General features: G+C 30.5%; 3 protein-coding genes and 1 long non-coding RNA gene across 4 annotated transcripts; 3 read left to right on the top strand and 1 right to left on the bottom strand.

The window, feature by feature from the left end:
- Positions 1 to 150: 150 nt before the first annotated feature.
- On the bottom strand, positions 151 to 2,623 carry LOC17897659 (aminoacylase-1). The gene is made up of 4 exons (XM_006307362.2): positions 1,709 to 2,623; positions 1,482 to 1,619; positions 548 to 787; positions 151 to 454 (listed from the first exon to the last, which is right to left on the bottom strand). Exons 1-4 carry the CDS (start codon positions 2,552 to 2,554, stop codon positions 356 to 358), a joined length of 1,323 nt encoding a protein of 440 aa, XP_006307424.2. The 5' UTR covers positions 2,555 to 2,623; the 3' UTR covers positions 151 to 355.
- A 3,465-nt stretch (positions 2,624 to 6,088) lies between these two features.
- Positions 6,089 to 7,775, top strand: LOC111828572. The gene is made up of 6 exons (XM_023776846.1): positions 6,089 to 6,340; positions 6,451 to 6,661; positions 6,727 to 6,809; positions 7,143 to 7,242; positions 7,490 to 7,587; positions 7,688 to 7,775. The coding sequence occupies exons 2-5, from the start codon at positions 6,511 to 6,513 to the stop codon at positions 7,549 to 7,551; spliced, it is 396 nt and encodes a 131-aa protein (XP_023632614.1). The 5' UTR covers positions 6,089 to 6,340; positions 6,451 to 6,510; the 3' UTR covers positions 7,552 to 7,587; positions 7,688 to 7,775.
- Positions 7,776 to 7,801: 26 nt separating this feature from the next.
- LOC111828573 lies at positions 7,802 to 9,835 on the top strand. Its single transcript, XR_002832395.1, has 2 exons — positions 7,802 to 7,940; positions 9,528 to 9,835. It is a non-coding gene; the product is annotated as an uncharacterized LOC111828573 (long non-coding RNA).
- A 14,505-nt stretch (positions 9,836 to 24,340) lies between these two features.
- Positions 24,341 to 27,295, top strand: LOC17896874 (WAT1-related protein At1g44800). Its single transcript, XM_006305054.2, has 7 exons — positions 24,341 to 24,692; positions 24,786 to 24,848; positions 25,640 to 25,756; positions 25,965 to 26,205; positions 26,318 to 26,476; positions 26,560 to 26,711; positions 26,800 to 27,295. The coding sequence occupies exons 1-7, from the start codon at positions 24,505 to 24,507 to the stop codon at positions 26,996 to 26,998; spliced, it is 1,119 nt and encodes a 372-aa protein (XP_006305116.1). The 5' UTR covers positions 24,341 to 24,504; the 3' UTR covers positions 26,999 to 27,295.
- The last annotated feature ends 620 nt before the right edge of the window (positions 27,296 to 27,915 follow it).

Genomic DNA, 27,915 nt, shown 5'->3' with positions numbered 1-27,915 from the left:
GTGACGAATATTGACGAATTTTCCTTATGTCAAAAAGTCGTCGGAAATTTATCGAAATGAGTCGTCGAAATTTTTTATGTTTATTTTTAGTGACGGAAAGTAATTATAAAAAAAAATTGTGGTTTAGCTAGTTAATTATTTTTCATTCCATGGTAATTTTCAACATATTTCATTAATCTTATTTCTTATTTCACAAACGCACTCAGTTCAAACTGGAGTCACAAGGTCAGAGTAAAATGTCAATAAAAATAACTTTACAGATGAAACATTGACTATTCACTACACTTCTATAGTCATAGCCATGTAAGCCTTGACCATCTTCAAGAAGCGTATCACAATTGCGTGCACTGATACTTCATATCACTTGATCTGATACTCCCTCAAAGGAACTTAGAGCCGCGATTACCGATTCATATACTTCAATTCCTTTCATGAATACAGTATCCTTTAGGAACTGAGGCCACAAATAAGTGTTTATTATCAGTACTGTGATTATATATATATACAGAGTCAAAGATGGTAATAGATAATATCATCATGCGAATACCTCGTTATGCTCGTGCAATAAAATAGGAGTATTGGTCATCGGAGAGAAGCCCAGAACTGGGATTCCGAAAAAGCGAAAAAAGCGTGAATCTGTAGTTGAAGGCAAAATCTCGGGCTTTGCGAGTTTTCCTCCAGTTGCTTCAACAGCATGCTTGAAGATAGACCACCATGGATTTGATTCATTTGTTGGAGTCATCATAGGTCGCCCTAAATGATCTCTTAACTTTCCTTTCTCGTTTATCTGGTGCAAGAATAAAAACTGATCAGATTTGTTCACTTAGTTAGACTAAAATGAAAACTCTTGTATTATGTGATCACATTGCAGAGGGGTAAACACTCTACAGCATATAGTCAATCTCACTAAACAAAAGCCAAAGAGGACATGTAAGTATGTACCATTAAGAAACGAGCTCACATATTTTACAAAAATTTGTAGCTACTTGTTGGTTTTTACTTAAGCTTCGATTAGGACATATCATATCCTTGTCCTCATGAATCTAAAATAAAGGTTGGAAAAGAAAGAAATCAACTACAAACCAGTAAGTCTATTCATATCCTCATTTATGTGAAACCAATTGGAAGATTCTAACAAAAGAACTCAAACTAGCTTAACTGACTATGACCGTAGTTATTCAAAGTAGCTATCTCAAACATACGTTTTAATACTGACGAAAGCGAAAGTTAAGAAACTTGATACGATCTATAACCTTAACTCCTTATGTGTTTTTGCTCAATGAGCTCTTTCACTCTATCAGACCATGCTTCTTCATTCACCCAATTCATTTACAGTCATGCTTCACAAAACCAGTCCCTAGAACAGTTCTGTATACCATTACTTGCTATTAACTATCGATTCCGCATAGCCACAGAAACAACTAAACCATCACAGAAACAACATCTTAACATAGCAGAGCTTAAGAGTATATTCATTTTACCGTGTAAGTCATGTTCCTTATAGAAGGAGCCCATTCTTCAGCAATCCTTTTCTTCATAACATCAGGATCTGACATTGGAGGCAACCTTATATCATACCCAGCTTCTGCCTCTGATGGCTGCATATTCATCACAAAACCCTGAACAAAAACACAAACACACTCAAAACACAAATCTCTTATAACACATCAAAAATACCAAATTTGCAAAATTGAAAACATCAGCTCACAGTAGTAGAAGGAGTTCCAGCTTTAAGATAAACTGGATTCACAGAGATAACTTCCGAATTCGCACTTTTCCCGGCTTTAACGAAATCGAACTGCGTCTCTCTAAACTTACCAATCAACTCAACACTCTTCATCAAATTCTCCATAGCTGAATTATCATAAAGCTTAGCACCATGACCTGGGATCCCTACAGCTCTAATTACAAGATGCCATGGAGTCCTATCAGCGTAAAAAACCCTAAACTCATCACCAGGGTTCGCTTGTCCTTCATCCATAGCAAACCCCAAATTCAAATCCCTAAACTCCGAACTCGCCGCGAACTTCATCATCCCATCGACTCCACCGATCTCTTCTTCAGGAACATACGAGATATGAACCGTACGGAGAGGAACGAAGCCACTCGATTTCAAATTCCTAATCGCTTCTAGATACTGAACTCCGATACATTTGTCGTCTTGTGCGCCGCGAGCGTAGATACGGCCGTCGATTGTACGGTGAGCTGAGAACGGCGGATGGATCCATTTATCGGATTCGGCGGGGACTGAATCGAGATGAGAGTTGAAGAGAATCGAAGGAAGGTTAGGGTTAGAGCCTAGCCATGTGAGGAGAAGAACTGGTTTACCAGAGACGAATTCGAAGGTTTTAGCAGTGAGACCAATCGATTTAGCTTGGTTAATAAGGAAGGAGACTGGTGCGGTGTAGTTAGGGTTTGGGTGAGCTGTGTTGATTCTTAAGTATTGTTGGAATCGAGTGATTGGTGTATCTTCTTGTTCTTGGCTGTTTGATTGAAGTGAGAAGATGATGGAGAAGAGGAACAGAGTCCACACCGCCATGGAAGCTTTCGCCATGGATGAAGAAGAAGAGCTTTTGACCAATGAGAACACTGTGGATGATGAGTATCGTCCCAGTAAGCTATGCGGGAGATATTTTAACATCTGTAGTGTTTTAAAAAATGTATATTAATATTATATATTATCTTACTGTAAGATTCTTTTATATTATTACTCACATACTATATAGTTTTAAGGTATTTTGGCATGGATGTGCAACAAAAAAATATATATTTCACCAGTTAGCTTTTTAACTCGATAATAATGTAGTTAGCTTTTTTAATTTCAATTTCGTTTCTGTTTTGTTTTTTATCATGGCTGAAACTACATCCACCACTACCATTAAATTATTAAAGATTGTGTTACAAACTTAAATAGTATATAGTATAATATTCTATTTTATGTATTTCTGTATATAACATGTTTTCTTCATTACCAATATTATTTAGCATTGGAACCACTACCATACCGTTTACCCACCACCTCTATATTGTATAACTACCACAATCTTCATCACCACCACAACCACATCCACAATTACATCCACTACTTAAAGATTGTGTTACATACTTATAAAATATATAGAATACTGTTCTATTTTATGTGTTTCTATATAGAACGTTGTCTTCTTCGTTATCAATATTATTCATCATTTTAAATCTTTCATATTCGATTTGAAAAATTCAAGATTTGTTAAATGCAGAAAAAAAATGTAAACTTTTTTTACATAAACTAGAAAGTTTATATTAACCTTTTTGAAAAAATATATTACTAACAAATATAAAGAGGTAAAGTGTTTTATTCCAAAAAACATTAAAAACAAAAAAGCTGGATTTTTCTTTGTTATTTTAAAGGATAGTTTGGTCATTTTACAAGAGTCATGTGTTAGTTTCTTTATTTTTTACTTTATAATGCTATATTCTTAATTTTATTATTCAAATTGATTATTCACCTAATTCATCCTAGTTTTAAAAGTTTATTTAAAGAATAAAACTGATGAACACAAAAAATATGTTTAAACTAAAATCTAACAAGCAAAGATTCATAAATTTATGTACTGTATGTATAAATACTTAAATAGTATGTGGAAAAATGTTTACTTCTTTTAAAAAATTTAGTAAATATTACGGCAAAAAATAACTAAATAGTAAAATATAAATAATAATCAATCAATCATTTGTTTGATATGTAGTTTTTGTTTGTAGGTTATTAATTTATTGTGTCGTATATGATTTCATAAGAAAATATATTAGTTACTTGAAAAAGGGAAATATTTCATGTTTTCTAATCTTTAAGTTGGGTTGATATGTAGTTTTTATTTGTAGGTTAGAATCTCATATCCATCTCGATTTCGTTGTTGTTTACTCGACCAAGAATCTTTTCATAGTTTTCTCCAATGTTTATCGAGGCACAGCTCCAATGATACTGTCTTTCTTCTCACCGTCTTTGAAGATGATCACGGTCGGAACGCTTCTTATCCCGTAACGGTCCACCGTGATACTTGAGGATCAGCGATTGGTTTCCTCTTCTCAACGTATTGATTAGGATCAGCCATTGCTTCAAGAGCTCCTCTAGCCTAATCAAACAAGAGACAACCCAGAAAATGAAAACTTGGAGATTGGAATCCATACACGATTCCATAGACAACAACAAAGTTTGGGATGTGAAATGAAGAATTGGTACCTCTTGTTCTTTTTTGAGATCTTGAGCTGGCTTAATTTGATAGAAGATGGTGTCGTCTAACTATCCTCAAAATGGGATTTGGCATGGAGCTACAAAATGGGAATTTGGGAATTTTGATTTTTAGGGTTCTAAACTTTCAAAAATTGGGGATTTTTGATCCGTTATAAGGTTCAACTGAGTCGGGTCGGGTTAAATACGAAACGGGTTATTAATTGGATTCAAACCGTGGTTCAATTGGTTTTCTATTGGTTTTAGTTTGAAAATCAAGTAAACCCACACAGTTGGGTAAATAGGAATAGAACTATGAATTCGGGGGAAAATAGGAATAAAACTATTGATTTTGGTAGATAGAGGACGAGATCAAAGTTCTGTGTAGTTCTGATACGATGCGATAGTTCTTGGGGGGAAATAGGTCGTCGATCCCTACTTTTCTTAAGAATAATTAAGGATCTGATTCGTTAAGAGTTATCTAAATTCATTTTTTGTAACAAGCAATTTGTAGATTAATTTTGGGCTATTTTTAAACTTGCTAAATAGAGTTTAACTTTATTATGTTTTTAATTAACATAGAATGACCTATTCATTACATGTTTTAATATAACCCTTAATATATTATTTGTGGAATTTTAATTTGTAGAAGTGTCATTTACACTCGTTTTCGCCTAATAATGGGTCGATAACGGCACAAATGAGAACGTCGGCGACAGAGAAATCAGGGTTTACATTCTTGGGATGCAAGTTAACCGGATCAGGCTCGACCTATTTGGGAAGACCATGGGGAGCTTATTCTAGGGTTGTCTTTGCTTATTCCTTCTTCTCCAACGTCGTCGCACCTCAAGGCTGGAACCAATGGGGAGACTCAACCAAACAAAAGTAACCTTTTTTTTTACCCTTTTGGTTTTCTCGTTAAATTTTTATGAATATTTTTTACTGATTAATAATGTACTAATATTGATTTGTGATCAGTACTGTATTATGGTGAATACAAATGTTATGGTCCTGGAGCAGACAGGGGACAAAGGGTGAAATGGTCGAAACAGCTATCGGACGACGAAGCAACTGTCTTCTTGAGCAAAGACTTTATCGGCGGCAAAGACTGGCTCCGACTTCAAAATTGCTCCTAAATCCAAACTCTAAATAAATAAATTAAATTCATTAACAATAATTCCATCATTTGATTACTATATTTTCTTCCCTTTTTTCTTGTACAAATCCTTTATACAATACATATCGCTTGTGATTTAAAATGTGTGTAATTTATTTAAAACAGTGTGCAACATATAATAAGCTTGATGGTTGATTCTTGTATAGGTCATTTCCCATAACTAAATGCAAGAAATTGTGAAACAGATAGAGAGAACAACCAATAAAAGGTTTCTTTAAAAAAAAGGGAAAAAGAAAGAATGAATCATATAAAGAAGAAGAGAAAATTCAATTTAAAAATATTATTCAACAGACGCGTCTAAACATAACGATTATAACCACGGTATCGGTTTAAACATAAACCGGGAAATTGATGACGGTTATATTTCTCCTTAACCGGTTGAAGATGGGTTAGTAACTTAATTGATTTTACAAATCACTTGGTTTTAAACTAAGAAGAAGAAGTGGGTTATCTCGTTTTCGGATTAAAGATGACAGTGTAGTTACCGTTGTGATAACAGTAACAAAACCTCTCATTGATTTCCTTAAAACTCAAATTTTAATATGACCGTTGCGATTCATATTTCCTTTTCTTGTAAAACCTCTTTATTAATTTACTTCTTCCTTGATCGAGAAAATCAAAATTCTCTATTGTGATTAACTTCTTCTTCTTCTTCTTCTTCTTCTTCTAAACCCTAAAATCAATACTAAAACAATCTCCTTAGTTCGTTTTCTTGTCGAAGTCGATCCATCTTCTCCTTGGAATCTTCGATTTATCGTTGCTGGAAAAAGCTTCTATCTTTCAGCTTTCTTCTCCTCGATTTGTTGATGTGAGATTAGGTTTGGATGATCGGGAGATACGTAACAGGGCGATCAAAACGGTGTTGAGTTAGTGACGTGGTGGCGATCGAGGCTTTTGGGTCCTCTTCTTCAGGTTCCTCATGGCGGTGCTCTTGCTTCTTCTTCTTCTTCTTCTAGGTACCGCTCTATCTCTTCTTGTTACTCAGACTTGGAATTTTCCCTCTTGGTCTTGTTCTTGTTGATCTCTCTGGTGTCTTAGCGTTAGTTACACTTTTATCCAATTTTAGGGGTTTATTAATCAGAGCAACGAATCATTCAAGGTAGAGCCTGTGTGTGTAACTCCAACTATGTCTGTGAAGAAAAGGGAGATTCCTCTGAGTTACATTTTGACCAACTTAAGGAACTGTTCTGAAGCGGGGCTACAGTATCTTGGTGGGGAGGTTGAAACTTACCAATGTATTGGATTCTTTTATGACATGGGATATGCTCATTCAATAGGTATGAACTTTAATTACTTGTAATTGCTTGCTGCTGCGTTTTAATTGGGTTTGTGAAAACTGCAGGCATATGCTCAATTTGTGGACCTATTAGCTTGAACTTTCTACAAACCCAAAAGACTTCTTCTGTGGAGTTTGGAGCTGATGAGGTGATTCTCATTACCAATAGTTTTAATTTTCTGTTGAGTCTTTGCTGGATACCCTTTTGGGCTTTGTATCTAATACATGTATCATGCCTCCTAATGGAGTAAGAGTTGCTATGGAAATGCAAGCTGAAGCTGTAGAAAGAGAGCCCATATTCTCGAGTCTGCAAGTATCCTTAATAGTTTATGTTCTGGGAGATTGAAACTATGCGCCTGCTACTGCACATTTCGTTCAAATTCCTTGATCAAAGCTCCCAATTTCTCCTTTTTAATTTATTTACAATTACAACACAATAAACCCTGCTTAAAAATGTTGTTCCTCATAATCAACTTTAACAGGAGAACGTCAAAGCCCATATCAACAGAGCTGATGGTAAGAAAAGTTGTGTAATCTTGGAATCAGAAGCTGCACAGATGGACCAAGTCAATCGAGCTCAAGGTTAGTATGTAGTAAGCATTTAAGTTATGTAATCTTCTGCACCATCAAAAGGTGTACCTCTTTTAGTTTATCTATCATGTTAGCCTTGTGATTCATGTATTATATTTTATTACTCTCTTTGTTTTGTACTGAGAGTTTGTGGTTCTCTGTCTCCATTGTATCTCGCTTCTGTACTTCTTATATATGATTTTGATGTATTCAATGTTAGATAATGAAGATCTGTCTTTGCGTTATGCTTTTGTTTCAGGGAGCAGACTCAAGATTCGATGGTCCAGAAGATTAGAAAACGAACGTCGATTCCTACGATGATGATGATGATGATCTCTGCAACATATTTCATCATCCGTAAGTTTAGAGATTGATCAGAGCACAAAGTATAAATATTATTACATCATCGTTTCATTGATTGAATGATGATTTTTATTGATCCTATGTTTTCTTTCAGTCAAGATCGATGTCACAGGATATTGAATCTAGCCAGAGAGATTAGGAGGAAATTTAAAAGAGGATTATATAGTGGAGAGAGGTATTAGCAGGTTCGTAATATTAGTTTGTCTTTAATTATAAGAAGATTGAATTAGTGTCAAATTATGAAGTCTCTGATGTGTTTGTTTTGTATTATGTGTAAAATTCGGGAACGGCCACTGTCTGAGTCGCCTCAGGATACTTGAGATATGGGAGAAATCACAGCCTTGAAGGTATATTATAACTTTTCTAACTTTTATTTTTAACTAAGAATAATAGATTTTGATATATGTTTATATCTTCTAAAATATACATAAAAGAAAAAAAGATTTTATATTTTCCATTTCTATTTTTTCTGATTTTAAACTATCAAAACTTTTTAAATCAAATTTCAAGTAAACAGTTTTAATATTGAATAAACAAAAATGGTTTTTTTTGGGGTTAAATATAAGTGTTAAATTTAATTACGTTGAAAACAAAATGGGCCGAACATCCAGTCCCTTTGTGGTCCGTTAGAGGTGTATAAGTTCAACATGTTTTTCACGTATTGTAAATTTAACGCTTAGGTTTAAAGGTTTTTTTATGATGAATATTTTTAAGTAAATTTTGATTTTTAACAACAACATCATTATACAAAATGTTTTTACTTTAAAAAAAAAATATAAATGTTAAATTAAAATATGATGAAAACAAATAGGATAGGGCATTCAAAATCCCTTTGTGGTCCTTTAGTTTGTTTAAGGTCTTTTTTGATAAAAAGTTTAAGTAAATTGTTTTGATTTTTTAAATAAATTTTTCATTATACACTATAGTTTGGTGTATAAGTTTAATATATTTTCACGTATCGTGAGTTTAACACTTCAACGCATTAATCCATTAATACCCATGTTTTCATTAGTTGGAATGGTTTGACATCCCTAGCTTCAAGTTTTAAGGGTTTCCATAATTATTTTGACTTCTAACCAAAAAATTTTCATCATATTTTTCATCATACAAAATATTTTGGATGGCATATTTAGATACGTTGAAATAGAATGGCAAACTTTTCATAGCTTACGTTAAAACATAAATTTTAACCCACATTTTAACGTATGAAGTAAAATATTTGCATATAAAATTATAACATTAACATCGTATCTTCTAATATAGATTAGGGCCCGTATAGGGTTATTTATTTTCAAATATTGTAAGAATGTTATATCCAAAGTATTCAAAAAAAGAATATAATTTTTTAAGTTGGTAAATTGTTTTTGTTGAACAAAATTTTTTGTGTATCATGCATATTTAAAAGTTGTTATTAAACATTCATTATAAAATTCTAGTAATGTTAAATATCGATCACCAAAAAAATTGTGAGCTATTCACTATTTTCATAATATTACTATTAACAATATTTTTTAAAAAACTTATTTAGAAATTATACCCTAAACATTACTATACCATTATCCTAAAAAAAATTATTTCCTAACTTCCAATTTTTTAAGAAAACCATTCTCGCATATTTTATTTTACTTTGCAATTTATTGTATTTCTTAAATTTAATTAATTATTACAAAATTTGATGGTAAAGTTCTTATAAATAAACATCAATCCAAAAAAAATTGAGTTATAGTGTCGTTGAGATAAGCATTAAGAAAATAATTTAAATATGAAACTATACAAAATTACACATTTGGAAAAAAAAATTATTTTAGAAATCATTATACTACAAATTATATTATTGACTTTTTTTTATCCTTAAACTTTTGTTATCATTATACTACAAATTATATTGACTTTTGTTATCCTAAAACTTTTGTTATCATTATACTACAAATGAGATTGCGCCCGCACAGCCGTGGTCCAGTGGTAAGGGAGAATTGGGGAAAGGTTGGAAGGAACTAACCCAGGTTCGATCTACCCTGGAAACAAAAATCATGGTTGTGTGAGAAGTCTGTCAGTTGGTTTACCTGGTAGTCAGAAATGCAGGCGGTCTGACTACCCCCTGGCATTAGTCGGAAAGCATTCCAAACTCGGAATATAGTGTGGTGGCCCTTCGGAGAGAAGTCCATTCTGAAGCACTTCGGTGCGTTTCTAACGGGGCTGATCCGGTCCGTATCAGCCGATAGGGTTTACCAAAAAAAAAAAAGATTGCACTATGACAACCTTTAAATGTAAAGTAAAATTAAGCAACATTTAAATATAAATTAAAAAATAAATAATTATAAAATATTTGTTATTTTAATAAACAAATTTATTTTGTTAAAACCATAATCTCGTTTAATTATACCAGCTAAATCTTAATTCTCTTTTATAAATTGAAACCTTGTATGTGAAACTCTACATTGTAACCTTGTATAAATTGTGTAAGTGAAACTCTACTCCTTATTTATAAACATAAATCGACATAACAAAAACCCTTGTTTAATTGTAAAATCTAAATCACAATCATATAACATGTTTAGTTGGTTTAGTTGTAAACTTTAATTCTTCTTTATAAACTAAAATCGGCATACAATATTTTTTTAAATTGTCAATATTAAACCCTAAACTCTTTGATAAAACCAAACTGACATAACTTAAAGTTAGGTTAATAATTTAATTATAAGTAAAAAGTTCTCAGTATTTTAATTTTGTTTGTATTTTTCTATTTTTATCTAATTTTTTACAAAATAGACGTGTCACATTCCGCCAACTAATGTTTTACTTGACATATATCATAATCACGTGAGTTAATAACTATGAAAACCAAGTTTTACATAATTGTTAAATTTCCTGAATTTTTATTTTCTTCTTTCTATTTTGTAAATATTCTTTTTTTTTAAAACTAATTTATATATATTCTTACCACTATTTATCTGACACGTGTCAACATTTTATCGATCCAATTAACATGTGTCACGACCTTGTTAATGGCTAACTTTGAAAACCTAACTTTATATAATAAGATATGATTTTATAAGAAAATATCTTATTTACTTTAAAAAGGGAAATATTGTATATATCTTTAAATTTGTTTGAGATGTAATTTTTGTTTTTTGGCTATATAGTATATGATTTCATTAGAAAAAAATATTAGATATCTATACTATATAAAAGTTGAGGCTATAAGCTTTTGAAGGCGTCCACATATGATTTTAAACGACCAATCGCGGTTAGACATTTCACTAATTAACATATTTTAAATTATGACGAATTTTATGTTAAGATTTATTTTGTAAAAAGGCAAATAATATATATATATATATATATGGAAATAAAAGATATATTTTAAAACATGGAAATATTTCTAAATTTAATATTTATTTTTCTTAAAAAATAAATGATATAAAACTAATCAAAATATAAAAATTTAATTTTTGTTAAATTAAAAACGAAAATACTTAATTTTTATTAAATTTTTAAATTAAAATACTTCAAAATTTATTGTGAATATTGTGTTTAAGTAAATTTCTATTTCTAAAAAGTAAAATCGAGTTGAATAATTAAGACAATTAGCCCTAACAGTTCAACTATAAATAAAAAGTCTAGACCTTTACATTAGTATCTTGTTGTATTAGTTTCATAGTTCTGATGTTTTTTTTTTGGTGTAGTTTAGATTTTTTGATAATATAATATTTTTTGTATTTGCGTTTTTGAAATTGTTTCCATGATTTGATTTGGTTATCATGCATTTATAATTTTTTGTTCCATTCAAGGTTATAATTGTGTTTTTATAGTGTTGTATTATTTTGGTGTGTTTTAATTGTTTAGTGCAATTCTAACTTTTTGTTTTTTACGTTTTGTTTATGTAATAGGAGTATTGACTATATTGGAATCTTTGATTGAAAAAGTCTTTTAATGAAGTAATTGGAGTTGATGTTAGGCAGAGAATGCTAAGGTAAAAAGCGCAATCCGATATCTTTATTTGTTTGCTTTTTGTTTGTTTATTCTTTACTGATATCTTGGTTAGTTAATTTATTTGTTTATGAAATTTAGTATGGGTATTCTGAAAATATAAAACTAAGTTATGGTCGAAAGTAAGAAAGAACTAGATTAATTTTTAACTGAACTAATTAATTAAAGTATAATACCTTTATATTATTGTATCAACTTTTATCCATATTTTTTTTTCTTATCATACAAAAAAGTTATGGATAATTTTTCACAAATAAAAATTATTTGAAATAATTTACACACCACTCATATAATAAGATTATGCAAATGGATGTTTTGTAGTTGTTACTCAAAAACTAGTCTCAAGAGCTTTTCTATGAATGAAGAGTTTCAAACATGTGTTTAGTTGGTGAGTCCCAAAATGGCCTTTTTAATCATGTTAATTTAAAACCCCAATAACCTATTTTTTTCTATCTTCAGAGATTTTTTCATGTTTTTCAATCATGCGGATCCTCATCTAGTGAATTTTAATGTGACTCCACTTCTATATCAATATGTTATAGATATTGAAATCATTTAAATAATAAAAAAATTTCTTAAAATTAAGCAAAAGACAAGCAAAATATGACCAAAATAAGACTTCATTACAATGCCATCAACCTTAGTACAAGTTTGACTTATGAAGTGTGTTCTATCATGTTGTCACCCAATTTTTATAATATCAAAAGAAAAGTACAAAATAAATTATTTCCAAAATTATGGCTCTTATTACATCAATTGTTGTCACTCAATTGTTGTTTTTATAATATTAATTTTGAAATTAATATGGGTAATTTGGAATTGATGAAAAATTCAATTGGATCATATAATTAGAAGATCATATATTATGGATCATATAATTAGAAGATCATATATTATGGATCTTATCAAAAAATATATTAATAACTAATTAAATGAAACTAAATTTTGATATGAAATATTTTAATAAAATATTTAATTTTTTGAATAGGGAATTATTTTTTTCATTATTTTTTACAAACTCAAAAAAAAAATTCATTTGTAAAACTAAATAAAAATACATACATAATGTTAATTATAAACATATAATGTAACTTCAACATCAAATAAATTATGCACTTATTCATTTCATTTCTTTTCACGATTCAATATTTCGCCTTCATATTTGGATCAAAATATTACAATTAATAAATTTCTTGACTTTTACTTTCTTACTTCTTTTCAATTAAATTGTATTTTTAATGAAAAATAACTATACTTTTTGGATATAATAGGAAAAAAACCATATCACTGAAGTAAATAGAATATTCAACAATATAATGCATTGTTCAAATAACAGATTAGTTATCAACTTAGCATATAAATCTTTACAAAAAGACTAGGTCGAGTTCATTTTGATCCTTACGTTCCAACTTCAAAGTTTTGCGAGAGATTAACATATAAGAACAAATTACAAATACATATGTTTGTTGTAAAGACTATAATACTTTTCTTAAAAACTTTAATTAAATGTTTAATCTCCAAATTAGATAGGTTTGTGTTTTTCAATAAAGTTGAGTTTGTGCTTTAATCACTTTGCCATTTGCTTTTACGACTTCTTCACTCTCTACGACTTTGCCTGGAAGAAACCATTTAGTTAAATCCACTTTTGTACATTTGAGTTGATTACAACAATATACATTTCTTGGTATTAGGTGCAATTTTTATTCTTTTTCCAACTACTAATATTTTTTAATTATAATTTATAACTCACATACTTAAAAGGAATGATAATGACTAATTACACAAATAATCAAAAAAAAAACATGGTTATTTTGTCTTTTCAACATTGGCTGCATGCTTTATATAAAAAGATAAATTTGTCAATCTTATAAAGGAAAAAAAAATTCATAATAAGTCTTTCTTCTCTATATATACATCTTCTCCCATTCAACAAAACAACACACCAACCCTAAATCTTCTTCTTCATCCTTCTTTGTCATACAAAGCTTCCAAGCTTAACCTTAGATACAATCTTAAAACATGAAGAGGTATTGTTCATAGTCCTCAAGCAAGCTTACTACGTTTCTTTTCTATAGCAAAACATAACCTATACGATCGCCTAAACCTCCATCTCCCTAAACATTTTTCCCAATTTCCCAATTTCCTCATTTCCCGGGGAACTTCCCTTAGTACCCAATCAAGTAACAGGTTATTCAATACCTTTAGTCCTACACATCCAACTACAATATCAACCTTAACCTCCACGCGACGCTCCATTCACCGCAATACCATGAGAATGCAGGTTTCTTGTGGTAGCTTCAAGTGAACAAACCCATACAATGGTCGTTCATAGCTTTGTAAGTACCAAAAATTTTGAGTCTTTATATCCAAAAAACAGAGTATCCTCTGTTTTAAAAACAGAGCATTTGATACTATTATGTTTGTTTCTTATTGTTTAGAGAAAAAAAAGCAACTTCCCTTGGTAAACACATGAACCTGATGATACGTTTCGTCGTATTTGTGGTGAGTGGACTGTTACGTTGAGCTTGGGGTTTGATATCGAAGATGGTTGCGTAGGACTCAAGGTATTGAATAAACTGAAACTTGGTAGGGTACTTGGGGAAATTCTCAGGGTGGGGAAAGTTGTGTAATTGGCAATGTTTAGGGAGATGAAGTTTGAGGCGGTCGTAGGTTCTGTTTTGCCATAGAGAAGCAATGCAGTTAGCTTGCTCGAGGATTATGAATGGTGCTCCTTCACGTTCTACCATGCAGCCACGGCTAGGCCTGATGGGCCATTTCCGACCATTGTGGTCGATCTAGACCAAAATTAATTACTCTTTTTTCTATCTTCTGTGACTTTTGTTTTGTCAACATGTATGATGTGTTTTTTTTTTTTTTTAATAAAGAGTTTGCATGGAAAAGAAAAAGTCCAAAATAACAAGAATTGGGGATGATTTTTCTATTCTATAACTCTTTAAGTGTCTTTTAAAAAAATAGTGACTTAGATAATAACTGGTTATTTGATAGGAGTTTTAAAAGAAATTGATGATTTTTTAGGTGTTTACATAAATTCTAGATAAAAAGATTATAACATAAAGAAAATAAATCTATGTGATTTAACAAATATATGTGTTATGACCAAATTTGTCTTTTTTTATCTTTCTGACTTTTAAATTACCAAAGTCAACATCATGCAATAACATTAACTTATGTGTACACGATACACGTCAATTTAGGCTTGGACGTTACGATATGTGGATCGGATATTTCGGATTTAGAATTTTAAAATTCATTCGGATATTTTCAAATTTCGGGTTCGGGTTCAGATATAATATTATGACCGTCAATTCATCGAGATTGGTCTCTTTTGAGCAAAGTCTCAAACCCCAGTATGATGTCACCGTACACGTCAAGTCATTTATACAAGAGTTCAAAGTTGTAACGTAACTCAAGGGGCTAGCAAATATGTACTGAATTGTTTTGACTAGTTTGGTGTAAGTGTCTACGATTAAAGGTGTGTACTTATATTAGAATAGGAATTCATATAATCTTCTGTCTGTATTTTAGGAAGTAGAGTTAAGTGTTCTAACGCTAACTCTTTGTACAGTCTATATAATCATATCAATGCAATCTCTCCAATCCATCGATTGGATTAAACCTAATAGTACTTTGGTATATATGCATCGAAGTGCATTATCATAATGAGATCATAAAAGCAACAATACAATAAAAACACTAACTAAAGAGTAACTCTATGAATATACAGAGTTGAAATCAATGTATTATTATCATAATAGTACGTATACAACAGGTAAACATCATTTTTAATCACCCTTTTGGGTTTTGGCATTCTATGCATGCTTCTAATCTGGATCCTAGCAAAGGTCTACATATGACATGATTTTCTACCTCTAGATTGTGTGAAAGACACGCTAGGGTTAGGGGAAGTTCGAGGCGGCTCCATCCTCTTTCCAGCACTTGATCTAGTCTTTCCTTCCACTCACTCAATCATCCATCATCCTCTGGAACTCTAGGTCACATAAGAATTAGGGTTTCACTTTCACAAGAAAAGCTTGGATCTCCTCTTCTTCTTCTCTATCCCTCAGGCCACGGCGAAGGGAAATAGGTGGCGAAGGCTGAACGGCCGCGGTGGCTAGAGCTTGGCGGTTCATATATTAGACCTGACATCAACCTTGTTCCTGTTTGACCTAATTTTACTTAAGCTAAATGGGCATTGCAAATATTGAATGGTGCGCATGAAAAATTGGGCCATAGGAATTGGTGTAGCTCACGTTAATACTCTGGTGGATATTGCTATTTTAAGTTCATATTGTCCTACGTACAGTTCCAAGGACAGTTCCAAGTACCAATCTTTTTGAAAAATAAAACCCTTGGACTATGTGGTCTTCTTCCTCTTGATAAAAAATGTAGGAGACGTGGATACGAAGCAATAAAAAAAAGACAGAAGCAGAGGACGAAGAAGAATAAAGGAGTATTGAGATGGGTTGCAGCTGCCATAGGCTTAGCAATGGTTCGTGAAGAAACATAGACGCAGCGGAGAGCGTTAGGTCATTTCACTTTTAAGGTATGTATGTGTTCCATAAACTACAGTTATATATGAATATTTTCTTACGTAATTGATTCAAAGTTGAGAGAAGCTACTCAGTAGAAGCCTAGATAAGGAAAGAAGTAAGACGAAGAACAAACAGAACAGCAGTTAGATTCAAGAGTTTGGGCTTTTGTGTGTAACTCAAATCAAGCCCAACCAAACCGAGTTTAGGGTTACTTTTAGTTTGCTACATTAATTTTTTTTTTTGTCTTGAATTTTTTTTTTTGATGGTTCAGTTATTTAATATACTAAAGAATTTTACACAATAACAAATTAAAAAACATGTGGTAAAAACAAGAAGAAAATTAATTATTGTATGTGTAACATACATATATCATGAATCATAACTTTTATAACTTTTTTTTGGACAGAATATGAATCATGATTGTTATAAGAACATGATAAAAATACAAGAAATCTTTTTTGTATCCTCCTCGGACCCCATATTTTAAAGAAACGAAGAAAATTGCAAAAAGTGAAGATCATGTTTGGCTAATAATGTTGGTGAGTGAGTATATGAATTAGCCTCAAGTGTAACAAAGAAAAGAGAGAATCAAGAAGAAGAAGAAGAAGAAGAAGAAGATGGGAACAAACACATGGAACTCCACTCTCACTATCAAAAATATATGTGTTGATCGCTCAAAGGATTACACTCATGCAAGTAGGCATCTATCAACCCATCCCACTCTCATTTTCTCCCATAATTGAAACTTGCGTCACCATTCACTAAAATATTTAAGACCAAATCATATCATTGTCTCACATTTGTTTATTTGAAATTACAAAGATCTATAGTTATCTTTCTTTAATTAATTACTTAACCCTTCAGTTTATTGTGTTGTGTATGTTCACTACATCAAACGAATGATACTAATTAAACAATTAAACCATTATATATCAAACCTTTTTATTTTTTTGGGGTGCCCTTTCGTTTTCTCTTAGATCTAGTTCTAGTCTATATAGTTCTTTATCGAATGAACTTACAACTCTCTTTAAATACTTAACCAAAATAATATTATTTGTAACATATAAAATCCAACTAGGGGTTCTTTGTTTATTTTTATGTGTGCGTGTACACTTTGTAAATATTTTTGGAAAGGTTGGAAATATTATTTCAAACAGAACAAAAAAAAATCACATGTAAATAATGTCAAAAGAATATTTACTAGATCGAATCTCTTATTATAGGTAGAAAGATGAATGTGGTAGTCCAACATCTAGGTATTGGCAACGAGTCCACATTGTAGCATTTCGGTACGATTTTTCCAGAACTGACAGGATCAGTCGATCGGGAAAAAAAAGAGAAAAGAAGAAGAAAGATGAATGTATAAAAGTAAAATAAAAAGTAAGGAAGGCCCTAGTGTTTACGTTTTAATCTTATTTGAATAATATACTTACAACATATATACATTAGTTTAAAGTCGAATATCTTTTAGTTGAGGTTTTTCTTTTAAAATTATATTTGAGTTCAAGTGGGTTACTCTAAGAAGATATATGCAAGACAAGCTACTAATTTCAGAAGTTCTCCAAATTTTATATGTATGATCAGTCTTAGTTTAACAATTATCTCTGTCTAGCCCTAGAAACAAAATTCAAACTTGATATTCTTGAATCCATGCATTATATAAGTAGTATAGATTTGATCACATTAATTAGTTACTCTGTGAAAGCTAAAGATCATCAAGAAAAAAGGATACCAAATCTTGAAAAATTCGAAAATTTCATCAAGAATCATAACATTCTTAGGAGTTAGGACACATATATTGAGAAGCCAACATCATACATGAATAAAGACTGATAGAAGAAATCAACTGAGAATTAAACAATAAAGTTTCACTGACGTAAGAAAGAAAGATAAAATGGGGAACAGTATTTTTTTGTAAGAAAAGTAGAAAAAAGAAAAGAATGAAACAAGATGGTTCCCAGATTTGGGCATCCCACTTAGCCCTGTTGGAATCCTAATTCGAGAGCACCATCTTCTCTAACTTTTTCACTTATTTACCCCACTCACCTTCTACTTTTAACACTTTTCTCTCTTGCCACTTTTTTTGTTCTTCTTCCTTTTTGTAATGGGAATGTAACTAATCAACTTTTAATAATTTGATGAAGTATTTTGGTGTTGTTTTGTAAGAATTTGATGTAGTTAGAGTTCCTAATGAAAACACTCAAGATATGGTGTTACAACGATTCGAAAATCGACAAATAAATGAGTATAACATTTGTATCGTGAGGATTCGACGAAGAAAAGTGTTGATGTTGTATTTGTAAAACCATCCTTATTGCTAAAAAAAATAGGGGGTTAAGATACCCTAAGATACTAGCAATAAGGATGCCCTAAGAAATTAAGAAATTGATGTAGTTCGAGTTCGATCTAGTTAGGTTTCTCAATGAAAATACTCAAGATACTATCGTTAGAAATTTAGAATATAAAGCACGTCTTACATCGAAAGATCAGAAAAAGAAGTTTCTAATATATAAGTTAATACCAACCCCAATTAGTATAAGCTTTTTGAAGAAAGAGCCCAATAACAAATTCATATCATACTAATGAAAATTTGGTTTGGGTTTAGACAGATACGATGTTAAATTTATTGACAATAAACCCAAAAAATAAATGAGTTAACATTGATACTGTAAAAATTTGATGAAGACTTGAAGAGTCCCCTGCCCCAACATCCAAGTCATGAAACAATTATGATACTTAAAAAAAGCATTAGAAACACAAATCATTAATGTTAAACTCATTTTAGCTATATTAATAGATCAATAGTAGCTATATGAATCTTCTACTTTATCCATCAAAAATGATATTATACTTTGTCATTCTATGTATTCGTACGTTGTCTAATATCCCATTCACTCCTCCTATATAAAGTAATTGTATTGTATTAGCTTTTGATTCGTATAATAGAAAACTAATTAAAGAATCAACAACAAGATTTCCACTCTCATCACAATTTGTTAATCCATATATATATTATATGAAAGTTGTTTCTTTATTCAGAGAGAAGTTGTAATTGACATTAAGGGAACAACAAGAAAAAAAAACCCAATCACATCTTAAGTATCTTACACATAAGAATAAGAATATAATTGCTGACAAAAAATATGTGAAATATCACATCTTACAATATAGCAAAAAAACCATCGTATCGTATCCTCAAAGTCATATGTAATTGAACTTAGACATATCAAAGCTAAATATCTTTATCATCAGATCATGTTCCCTTAGTGTATATATATGTCACACTTAATTATATATATGGCCATGTTTGTTTGGTAATTGCAAGTGACTGCGACTACAACTCCAACTGTGAAATTTTAGAATCATGAGAGATTGTTTGTTTCCTAATAATTAGGCGTCGTAATATTTTTTTTTTTGCAATAACAAATTTCATTCGCATTCGCAGTCGCAGTGAACTTTTTTATTGGAATAATTAGAAAAGTTTGGAGCGAAGTTCATACATTTTTTCAGGCCCAAAACCAGAGCATGTTATATGGTTTCGCCCCAAACACTATTCGAATCGGCGACCTCTAAGCTTTTGCCAAATATTTTTACCAATTGAACCGGCAGTTGCAGTGATTCATTGCATCATTGGTCGAAAACTCTACTACGAAACGAATATTACTATAGCCAGTTTTTTTTTATTTTATATAAACCTTTATTGTTGAGTTTTTGCTTAACAAATGGTGAATATATACCTAACTGGTGTTTACTGTTAGATTGAGATTGGTTTTTATATACTTAACCAAAATGATCAATCCAAAAGACTTTTTATACAAATTGGGGATGGCTTCAACGACGGATATAATAGTTCATAGTGACGATAACTCCACTGAACCTTTTTAAACGACAACATAGGAGTCGTCTTGTCTTTTCATCTACGAGAGAGAATCACATCACTCCAAATCCAAAATCCAAATCCAAGTCCAAGAGAAGCCTCTGGTGCCGACAGAGAGTTAACATAACATTCTTATCAATCTTGGTTCTTTTGTTTTTCAATAATCAAAACATTTATATGTATACATACTGCATACAAGGTTCTTAACTAGTACACGTACGTAGCTTAGTATCCAGATACAAAAAAAACCATATATGCATTAAAACAATTAGGCATCCTTTATATAGTTTTGTTTTGTTTGTTTCAAAAAAAAAAAAAAAACAATTAGGCATCACTCATTATTAACGAGATTTTTAGTTTCTACACACACATATATATATATATATATATATATATATATATAATATCTTATTATATAAGCATGCATATATATATATATATATATATATATATGTGTGTTTATTAATTTTTTCATTTCATATACTATTACATTTTTTTATGCCATACATCTAATAACTAAATTAAGAATTTTGATCAATTTTTTGAAATATATAATAACATATATTGACTCTAATTGTTAACATACATAATGGTATAATGGCATTTGTTATGCGGGTATACAAAAAAAACCTTAACAATAATTAAACATTTGAATAATATTTTGAAAACGCAAAGAAATCAAATTTACGTTTTTGCCTAAAATATACAAAAAAATATACCATTATACAATTCTGCATTTTTTGGGCAAATTTAAAATATAACTCTTTTCAAATACCACTTTTTGAAAATATTCATTTTCAAACTTTATAACAAAGGGGGAATTTCAAAAATACCCCTTTTCATATACCTCTTTTTAAAAATACCCCCTTTTAAACTTTATCAAAAAACCCACTAAAAATATTGAAATTTATCCAAATATGTGTGTAAGCTTATAAATATATACACAAATTACCTTTATATGTGTATAAAACTTTATATACCTTTCATAAATAGTGTAAAAATAAATTATAAAAACCTTATAAAAACCTTATAAAAACCATATAAACCCTTTTAAAAACCTTTTAAAAACCTTATAAAACTTATAAAAACAATTTAAAATATTTTTAAATATTTGTATCGAATCTCCCAGTAGTAGTTATTATATAGAAGTACCTTATAAACTGTATAAAACTTTATAACTTTTTATATTTAAAAAGGGGTATTTTTGAAAATGGATAGATAAAGGGGGTATTTTTAAAAAGGGGTACACCAAAAGGGGTATTTCTCAAAAATTCTCATAAAAAACCAATAAAAATATTGAAATTTATCCAAATATGTGTTTAAGCTTATAAATATATATATACAAATTACATTTATATATCTGTTATATTTCATAAATACTGTATAAATACCTTATAAAAATATTTAAAAACCTTTTAAACCGTTTTAAAAACTTATTAAAAACCCTATAAATCTTGTAAAACGATTTAAAACCTTTTAAAACCTTAGAAATTATTTGGTTCGAAGCTCCTAATAGTATTTATTATCTAGACGTACCTTTTAAAGCATATAAAATAATTTTTCATATTAAATAGTGGTATTTTTAAAAATGAAAAATGGATAGATAAAAGAGATATTTTTTTAAAAAAAAGGTACACCAAAAGAAGTATTTCGCAAAAATACTCATTTTTTTGGGGTGAAAAAAATTATGCATTGTTTTTTTTTTTTGGTAGAAGAGAGGAGGTAAAACCTCCTATTTATTAAAAAGAATTATGCATTGTTACCAATCAGAATCATATTTATGTTTTTTTATTTCGTTATTCTGCAAAATATATCTATTTAACATATTTTAAAAATAATTTTACTCTGCGCTATTTATTATGCGGTTATGCAATATTACTAATCGAAAATTTTATGCATAATTAAATTTCAATGGTGATGTGACAAAGTAACAATAGTAACATAAACTACGACAGACTACATATGTTTGTCCAATTGATAAAAACAATTATGAAAATAGAAAGGATCACATCTGCAAATCTTGTTAAATTTTAATCGTCGTATTCAAATCTAATATCTATCAATAATTAAATGTGACTTAATAAAACTTAAACTAACAAAAAAAGTGACTAATACAAAAACTAAAAATAAAATAAATAAATCGTCCAACGAAACAATGATTAAACCTCTTTATCATAGACAGTATGGAATCCACTCCTCGCACCACCACCGAAACGATCTCTTCCATTTTGTCTTTTGCTTCACCTAAAAGAAATAAAATTGTAGTTGCCAAATGAATAATAATAATATATAACTCTAAAAAAATATCTAAGAAAAATTAAAATTATTTTGAAATTAGCTTAAGTCTTCTAGAGACAGACAGTTCGTATCTCATATATACACGTTATCTCCCAAAATATAAGAGGATAAAATTTTGATTTATTCGTATTTTTCGTCCAATCGTATCCATTCTTTAAATGGTTTAAAAGACATTTTTAGGAAAAAATAAAAGTTGAAATAACAAAACCAAAGTTATGAGAATGAAAAAGGAAATTAAATGCGTCACGGAGGAGCACTAAGACTAGAAAGCATTTGGTGGTCAATGTGTCAAAACCCCACTTCTTATTAAACAAATTAAAAAGAAGAAAATAACAACAAAACACACTTCTCATATATATATTTTTGAAAATAATTTTTTTAAATGGGTATTGCATTATTGTTTAGCAAGAGATCCCACTTGAGTTTAGCATTTCTCTTCTCTCTTCTTTGATCTCTCTTTATAACATTTATTTATATACTCCAAAATTTTGTTCTAACCAATATATTAAACAAGAAGAGTGTAGCTAATTTTTACAACTTGACCATACATATGATACTTGATTAATGTATCAAAAATTTGTAAATCTATGTTAGATTTTATGGATGAATATATAATATATAACAACTTTTTGTGTTTTTTTTTTTTTAACATTTACCGATCGTAACGATTTTTACTATGTCAAATTAACGCAAAAAGGCGAAATTTTGACAGTCATATATAACATTTTCCCTTTATATAATTTATTTCGACCAGATATTAAGGTTCCTAGTTCGCAAGAGATTAGATGTATGGTCGTATACTTGTATTTAACAAACAAAAACATGTGTAAGAGTTGGTGTTTTGTCTTTAATGAATAATTAAGGGAATCTCTTTTTTGTCTATTTTATTCTTGGAAAAATATGTAATGTTAGGGTAGACAAAACATTAATACGCATTTTGGGTCTAAAGATTTGATATTCAATCTAGTCGGATGATTAGTTAGGACAACTAATTATAGTACAAATATATCAAAATCCTAATTGCTTTAGGGGTTTGACTTGACGCAAATCTTACCTATTAACTATTAGGTATGATTATTGTACCTATTAACTAATTTAACTTACAAGATTATATATAAACAAGAGTGATTGGAGTGTGTTTAACGTACGTATTAGTTTAGGATTTAGGGATATTAATACTAGTTCATAGCAAAACTCCTAATTGAGAGCCTTAGAAGCTGCCTTACGCATCTTACTTTTTGTGTGTTTATACTTTATACGTAATGTCATGTAACTTATATGCCTATTAACAACTTTGAAATATACGAGTTTCTTTCACGTACAATTTCGAAATATTTGTTACCCTTTTTGGTAATGTTTTTTTTTTTTCGAGTGTGTCCAATATGGTTTCGTGGCCAACACCAATGGCTACGGATCGGCACCAAAGGTGGATTCAACAGTAAAATGTTATAAAACATTCTCATGAGATGGTAAAGAATATGAATGAATGAGAAGTAATCTTGATTTTGAAAGAATCACAAAGTGATAGATAGAAATATCGAGAGAAATAAATAATTTGTGTACTATATTGTAAAAAAAGATATATGTTGTATATGCACACACAATCATCTTACCACCTACTACTACTACTTGATCATATTCATACAAAAACTATGTGATATACCAACTTTAATATGATGCACACACGTGTTACGCATTGAAAATAAAAGAATCACACAACATGTATATATGTGTATACAATTATTTTTCAATTTTGTTTATATTTTCTCTACTACTTTGAAGTCGACTAAAAAAAAGTTAAAACAAAATTCCAAAATGAATTCTTATATAAATGATATGCATATATGTAAAAGTAACTAAATATGTAACTAATTAATTCATATCTCTAAAGTGTAAACACTAAGGTCATTAAAATATTCTAAAAGATACGTAGACGTATTATTGAGTGAACAAAATAATGAGTGTATCTTTTCTAGCTTTTGCTTCGACTATAAAAAGGAGTCATCTCCCATTAGGTTTTGCCTGCCTCAAACAAATATAGAGCTTATCTCATTCACTTCACCAAAACAAAACTCTCCTCAATATAAAGAGAGAGTGTGTGTGAGAGAGAGTCATACACACACACACACATACACAAAAATAGATATAGAAGTGTTGTATAACTAGAGATACATATATTCTCAAATAGTGAAGATGAAAGGTGGGAGAATGGAGAGTTTGAAGCCAATATTGGCGATCATATCACTACAATTTGGGTATGCAGGCATGTACATTATCACCATGGTCTCGTTCAAGCATGGTATGGACCATTGGGTTCTTGCTACATACCGTCATGTCGTTGCTACTGTTGTCATGGCTCCCTTTGCTCTCATTTTCGAGAGGTAACACAACACTATACACTCATGCACATATCTAAGTTTATGTATTTATGTATATGCATGGATGAATCATTATTGTGTGTGTTTGGTTTGTAGGAAGATAAGGCCGAAGATTACACTACCAATATTTTGGAGGCTTCTTGCTCTTGGAATACTAGAGTAAGTCTCTTTCATTAACCCATCTTTATTTTTTTTCGGGTTGCCATTAGAAAGTTCGGGTTCATACAACTTTTTTGCAAAAATCCAAAGTTGCTTTTTATAGTTGTAATGCAAAATTCACGAGTTCGAGTACGTTACTTTATCATGTTAATTTTGGTACGTTACTTTCATTTTTTTTTTGGCGAGCACTTGGGTATACGTTACTTAGGGAAATGAAATATTCATATATACTAAAAATAAAATTAAATAGACTTATAAATTGATGACCAAAAAAAGACTTATAAATTATGATTTTTGTTTTCTCTAGTAAATATATAATTGTAAATAATGTTTCTTCGGGGTTTTAACGTTGTTGACAAAAGAAAAATTACGATCAAAAAATCGATATTAAAATTTCGTATAAAGCTGAAAATACGAGATATAAATCGATATTCTCTTATTTAAAATTTTGACTAAGAAGTAATTTACAAACTTATTAGAAACTATTTACTTTGATTCAAACTTTTACAACCGTGAAGTTTATAAGGAGAGAAACAAAACTATGAAAATTGGTAAAATATATATATCTTGATTTAACTGATTGGGAATGAGATCAGCATTCACAAGGTCACAACAAACATCTTTAAATGTGAATGTGTGCTTACTAGTTATCCTACGTACACGTTTTCCTCTTTTTGATCTTTTGGGAAAAAGCATCTACTTAATTATTTATATGCATCATAACAAAAGATGATGTGATGTAATGATAAAGCTATGAACAATGGTTTTATATGTATGTGTAAATGATTCAGGCCCCTTATGGACCAGAACTTCTACTACATAGGATTGAAAAACACATCAGCATCGTACACTTCTGCCTTTACCAATGCACTACCCGCCGTCACCTTCATTCTCGCCCTCATTTTCAGGTACTTTCAATTCATTACGACTTTCTTGTCATTTACTTTTATGTAATCTATAGTTTTGCTATAGATGATTAAGGATATGTTACTATTAATGAAACGATAGGTTTGATTATGCATTGCTTAAATGATTGAGGATATGTTACTATTAATGAACTAGACATAGTGTGAAAGTGGTCTTATTAACTCACTAATTTTCAATGTTTATGATCAGGCTTGAGACGGTTAACTTTAGGAAGATTCATAGTGTTGCAAAAGTGGTGGGAACGGTAATCACGGTAGGAGGAGCAATGATTATGACCTTGTACAAAGGTCCGGCCATCGAGATTGTGAAAGCCGCGCATAGTTCCTTCCATGGCGGTGCTGCTAGCACCGCAACAGGCCAGCACTGGGTCCTAGGAACCTTAGCTATCATGGGGAGTATCTCTACTTGGGCTGCCTTCTTCATTTTACAGGTAGATTGATTAATATTTTCTGATTTAAGTATCGAATTTTTCGGGTTTTGAAATTAAATAATGTTGATAAATAAGAATTAACATTTTTTTTCTTTTTTTTCTTCTTTTGTAGTCATACACATTAAAAGTTTATCCAGCTGAGCTATCACTTGTAACGTTGATATGTGGGATTGGGACGATCTTAAACGCGATTGTTTCGCTAATAATGGTTCGCGACGTGAGCGCTTGGAAGATCGGTATGAACTCGGGGACACTCGCCGCGGTTTACTCGGTAAGTTAATCACTTATTAATCAACAATTCATAAACACTAACACTAAATAAACTTGTCAACTAAAACCTTATTATGCTTTCAGGGAGTGGTATGTTCGGGAATAGCTTATTACATACAAAGCATTGTGATCAAACAACGTGGCCCTGTGTTTACTACATCGTTTAGTCCTATGTGTATGATCATTACTGCCTTCCTTGGTGCCTTGGTTTTGGCTGAGAAGATTCACCTCGGAAGGTAATAAAAGTCACATCTAATCAAATCTTTATATTTCAAGATTATTATAAGGTTACACATTACTAACGTATATTGTAATCTTTTGCAGTATCATTGGGGCAGTGTTTATAGTTCTTGGACTATACAGTGTGGTATGGGGAAAGAGTAAGGATGAAGTGAATCCATTAGATGTGAAAGTTGTAACCAAGGACCAAGAGTTACCAATCAGTAACGTAGTCAAACAAACGAACGGTCATGATGTGTTGGGTGCACCACCAGCTAATGGTGTGGTGGTGACTAGAGCCTAATGATCCAAACCAAACCCCAAAAAAGAGAAGAGAAAGATACAAAGACAAAGATCTCATATCTCCATATATGAAATTGGAGTTTGGGAAATTTTGATTTATCTCTTTCTTGTTGTTTTTGTGTTTTTATTTTACTTTTTTTCTAATCGCTTAACTTTTTAGTATCTTTTCTTACTTATGTATGTTTTTGTTTTTACTTTTGTGTATTTTGAAATTTCCAAAAGCAAATGATGAATGAATCATTTGGTAAAATTACGAGTAAGGAAAAATAATAATAATAATAACAAAAATAGTCAAATCTGTTTAATCCAAGAATTTAAGGATATGAATTTGGATAATATATAAAATAAAGAGATTTGTTTTTGTGTTGTAAACTTTATAGATTAGAAACATGTACTACTAATTGGGTCACTTGTCTTTGTCTTCTCCTACTGGATCTCACTATCTCTCTTTTTCTCACCATTTCTATTAGGCTTCCAACTAAAACTTGAATCAAATTATTTCGGTTGAGATCGATTATTGTAGATAAACCCGAACTTAAAAAGTTTGTTTGGATGATTGTAATAAGTATTCCAAAAACTTATTAACCAAAAAAATGGAACCATTTGACCTAATAAACACCTTCATTTGAATCGTAGTCCAGCTTGTACCTAACTCCAAACTCTTTTTCTTTCGCGCATTAGAATTTGGAAAACGAAAGCAAAGAAGACTCAGTTGTTGAATACGAGTCACTACAAAGGTAGAATTTGATAAACTCCTTTATGCCAGACTATCCTGTAAAGTCTTAGATGACTTTTCCACTTTTTTTTACGAGATAATACTATTTAGCTCTGTCTACTCAGATCACGCTTTTATTAATCAGTTATTAATTTACTGATTCATATATTTATAACTGACTTCTGTCAACAATTATTCGACAA

The sequence above is a fragment of the Capsella rubella genome, unplaced genomic scaffold, assembly GCF_000375325.1.
Source record: "Capsella rubella cultivar Monte Gargano unplaced genomic scaffold, Caprub1_0 scaffold_1, whole genome shotgun sequence".
Classification (NCBI taxonomy): domain Eukaryota; kingdom Viridiplantae; phylum Streptophyta; class Magnoliopsida; order Brassicales; family Brassicaceae; genus Capsella; species Capsella rubella.
Note: the sequence above shows the minus strand (reverse complement) of the source record. Positions and strands in the feature narration are given on the sequence as shown.

Coding starts and splice junctions, on each gene's coding strand:
- LOC17897659 (XM_006307362.2), bottom strand. CDS start 2,554: ATGGCGAAAGCTTCCATGGCGGTGTGGACTCTGTTCCTCTTCTCCATC. Junction 1,620..1,708: donor CTGGAACTCCTTCTACTACT/GTGAGCTGATGT, acceptor GTTTTTGTTCAG/GGTTTTGTGATGAATATGCA. Junction 455..547: donor TATTGCACGAGCATAACGAG/GTATTCGCATGA, acceptor TTGTGGCCTCAG/TTCCTAAAGGATACTGTATT.
- LOC111828572 (XM_023776846.1), top strand. CDS start 6,511: ATGTCTGTGAAGAAAAGGGAGATTCCTCTGAGTTACATTTTGACCAAC. Junction 6,662..6,726: donor GGGATATGCTCATTCAATAG/GTATGAACTTTA, acceptor TGAAAACTGCAG/GCATATGCTCAATTTGTGGA. Junction 6,810..7,142: donor TGGAGTTTGGAGCTGATGAG/GTGATTCTCATT, acceptor CAACTTTAACAG/GAGAACGTCAAAGCCCATAT.
- LOC17896874 (XM_006305054.2), top strand. CDS start 24,505: ATGAAAGGTGGGAGAATGGAGAGTTTGAAGCCAATATTGGCGATCATA. Junction 24,849..25,639: donor CTTGCTCTTGGAATACTAGA/GTAAGTCTCTTT, acceptor TAAATGATTCAG/GCCCCTTATGGACCAGAACT. Junction 26,206..26,317: donor CTGCCTTCTTCATTTTACAG/GTAGATTGATTA, acceptor CTTCTTTTGTAG/TCATACACATTAAAAGTTTA.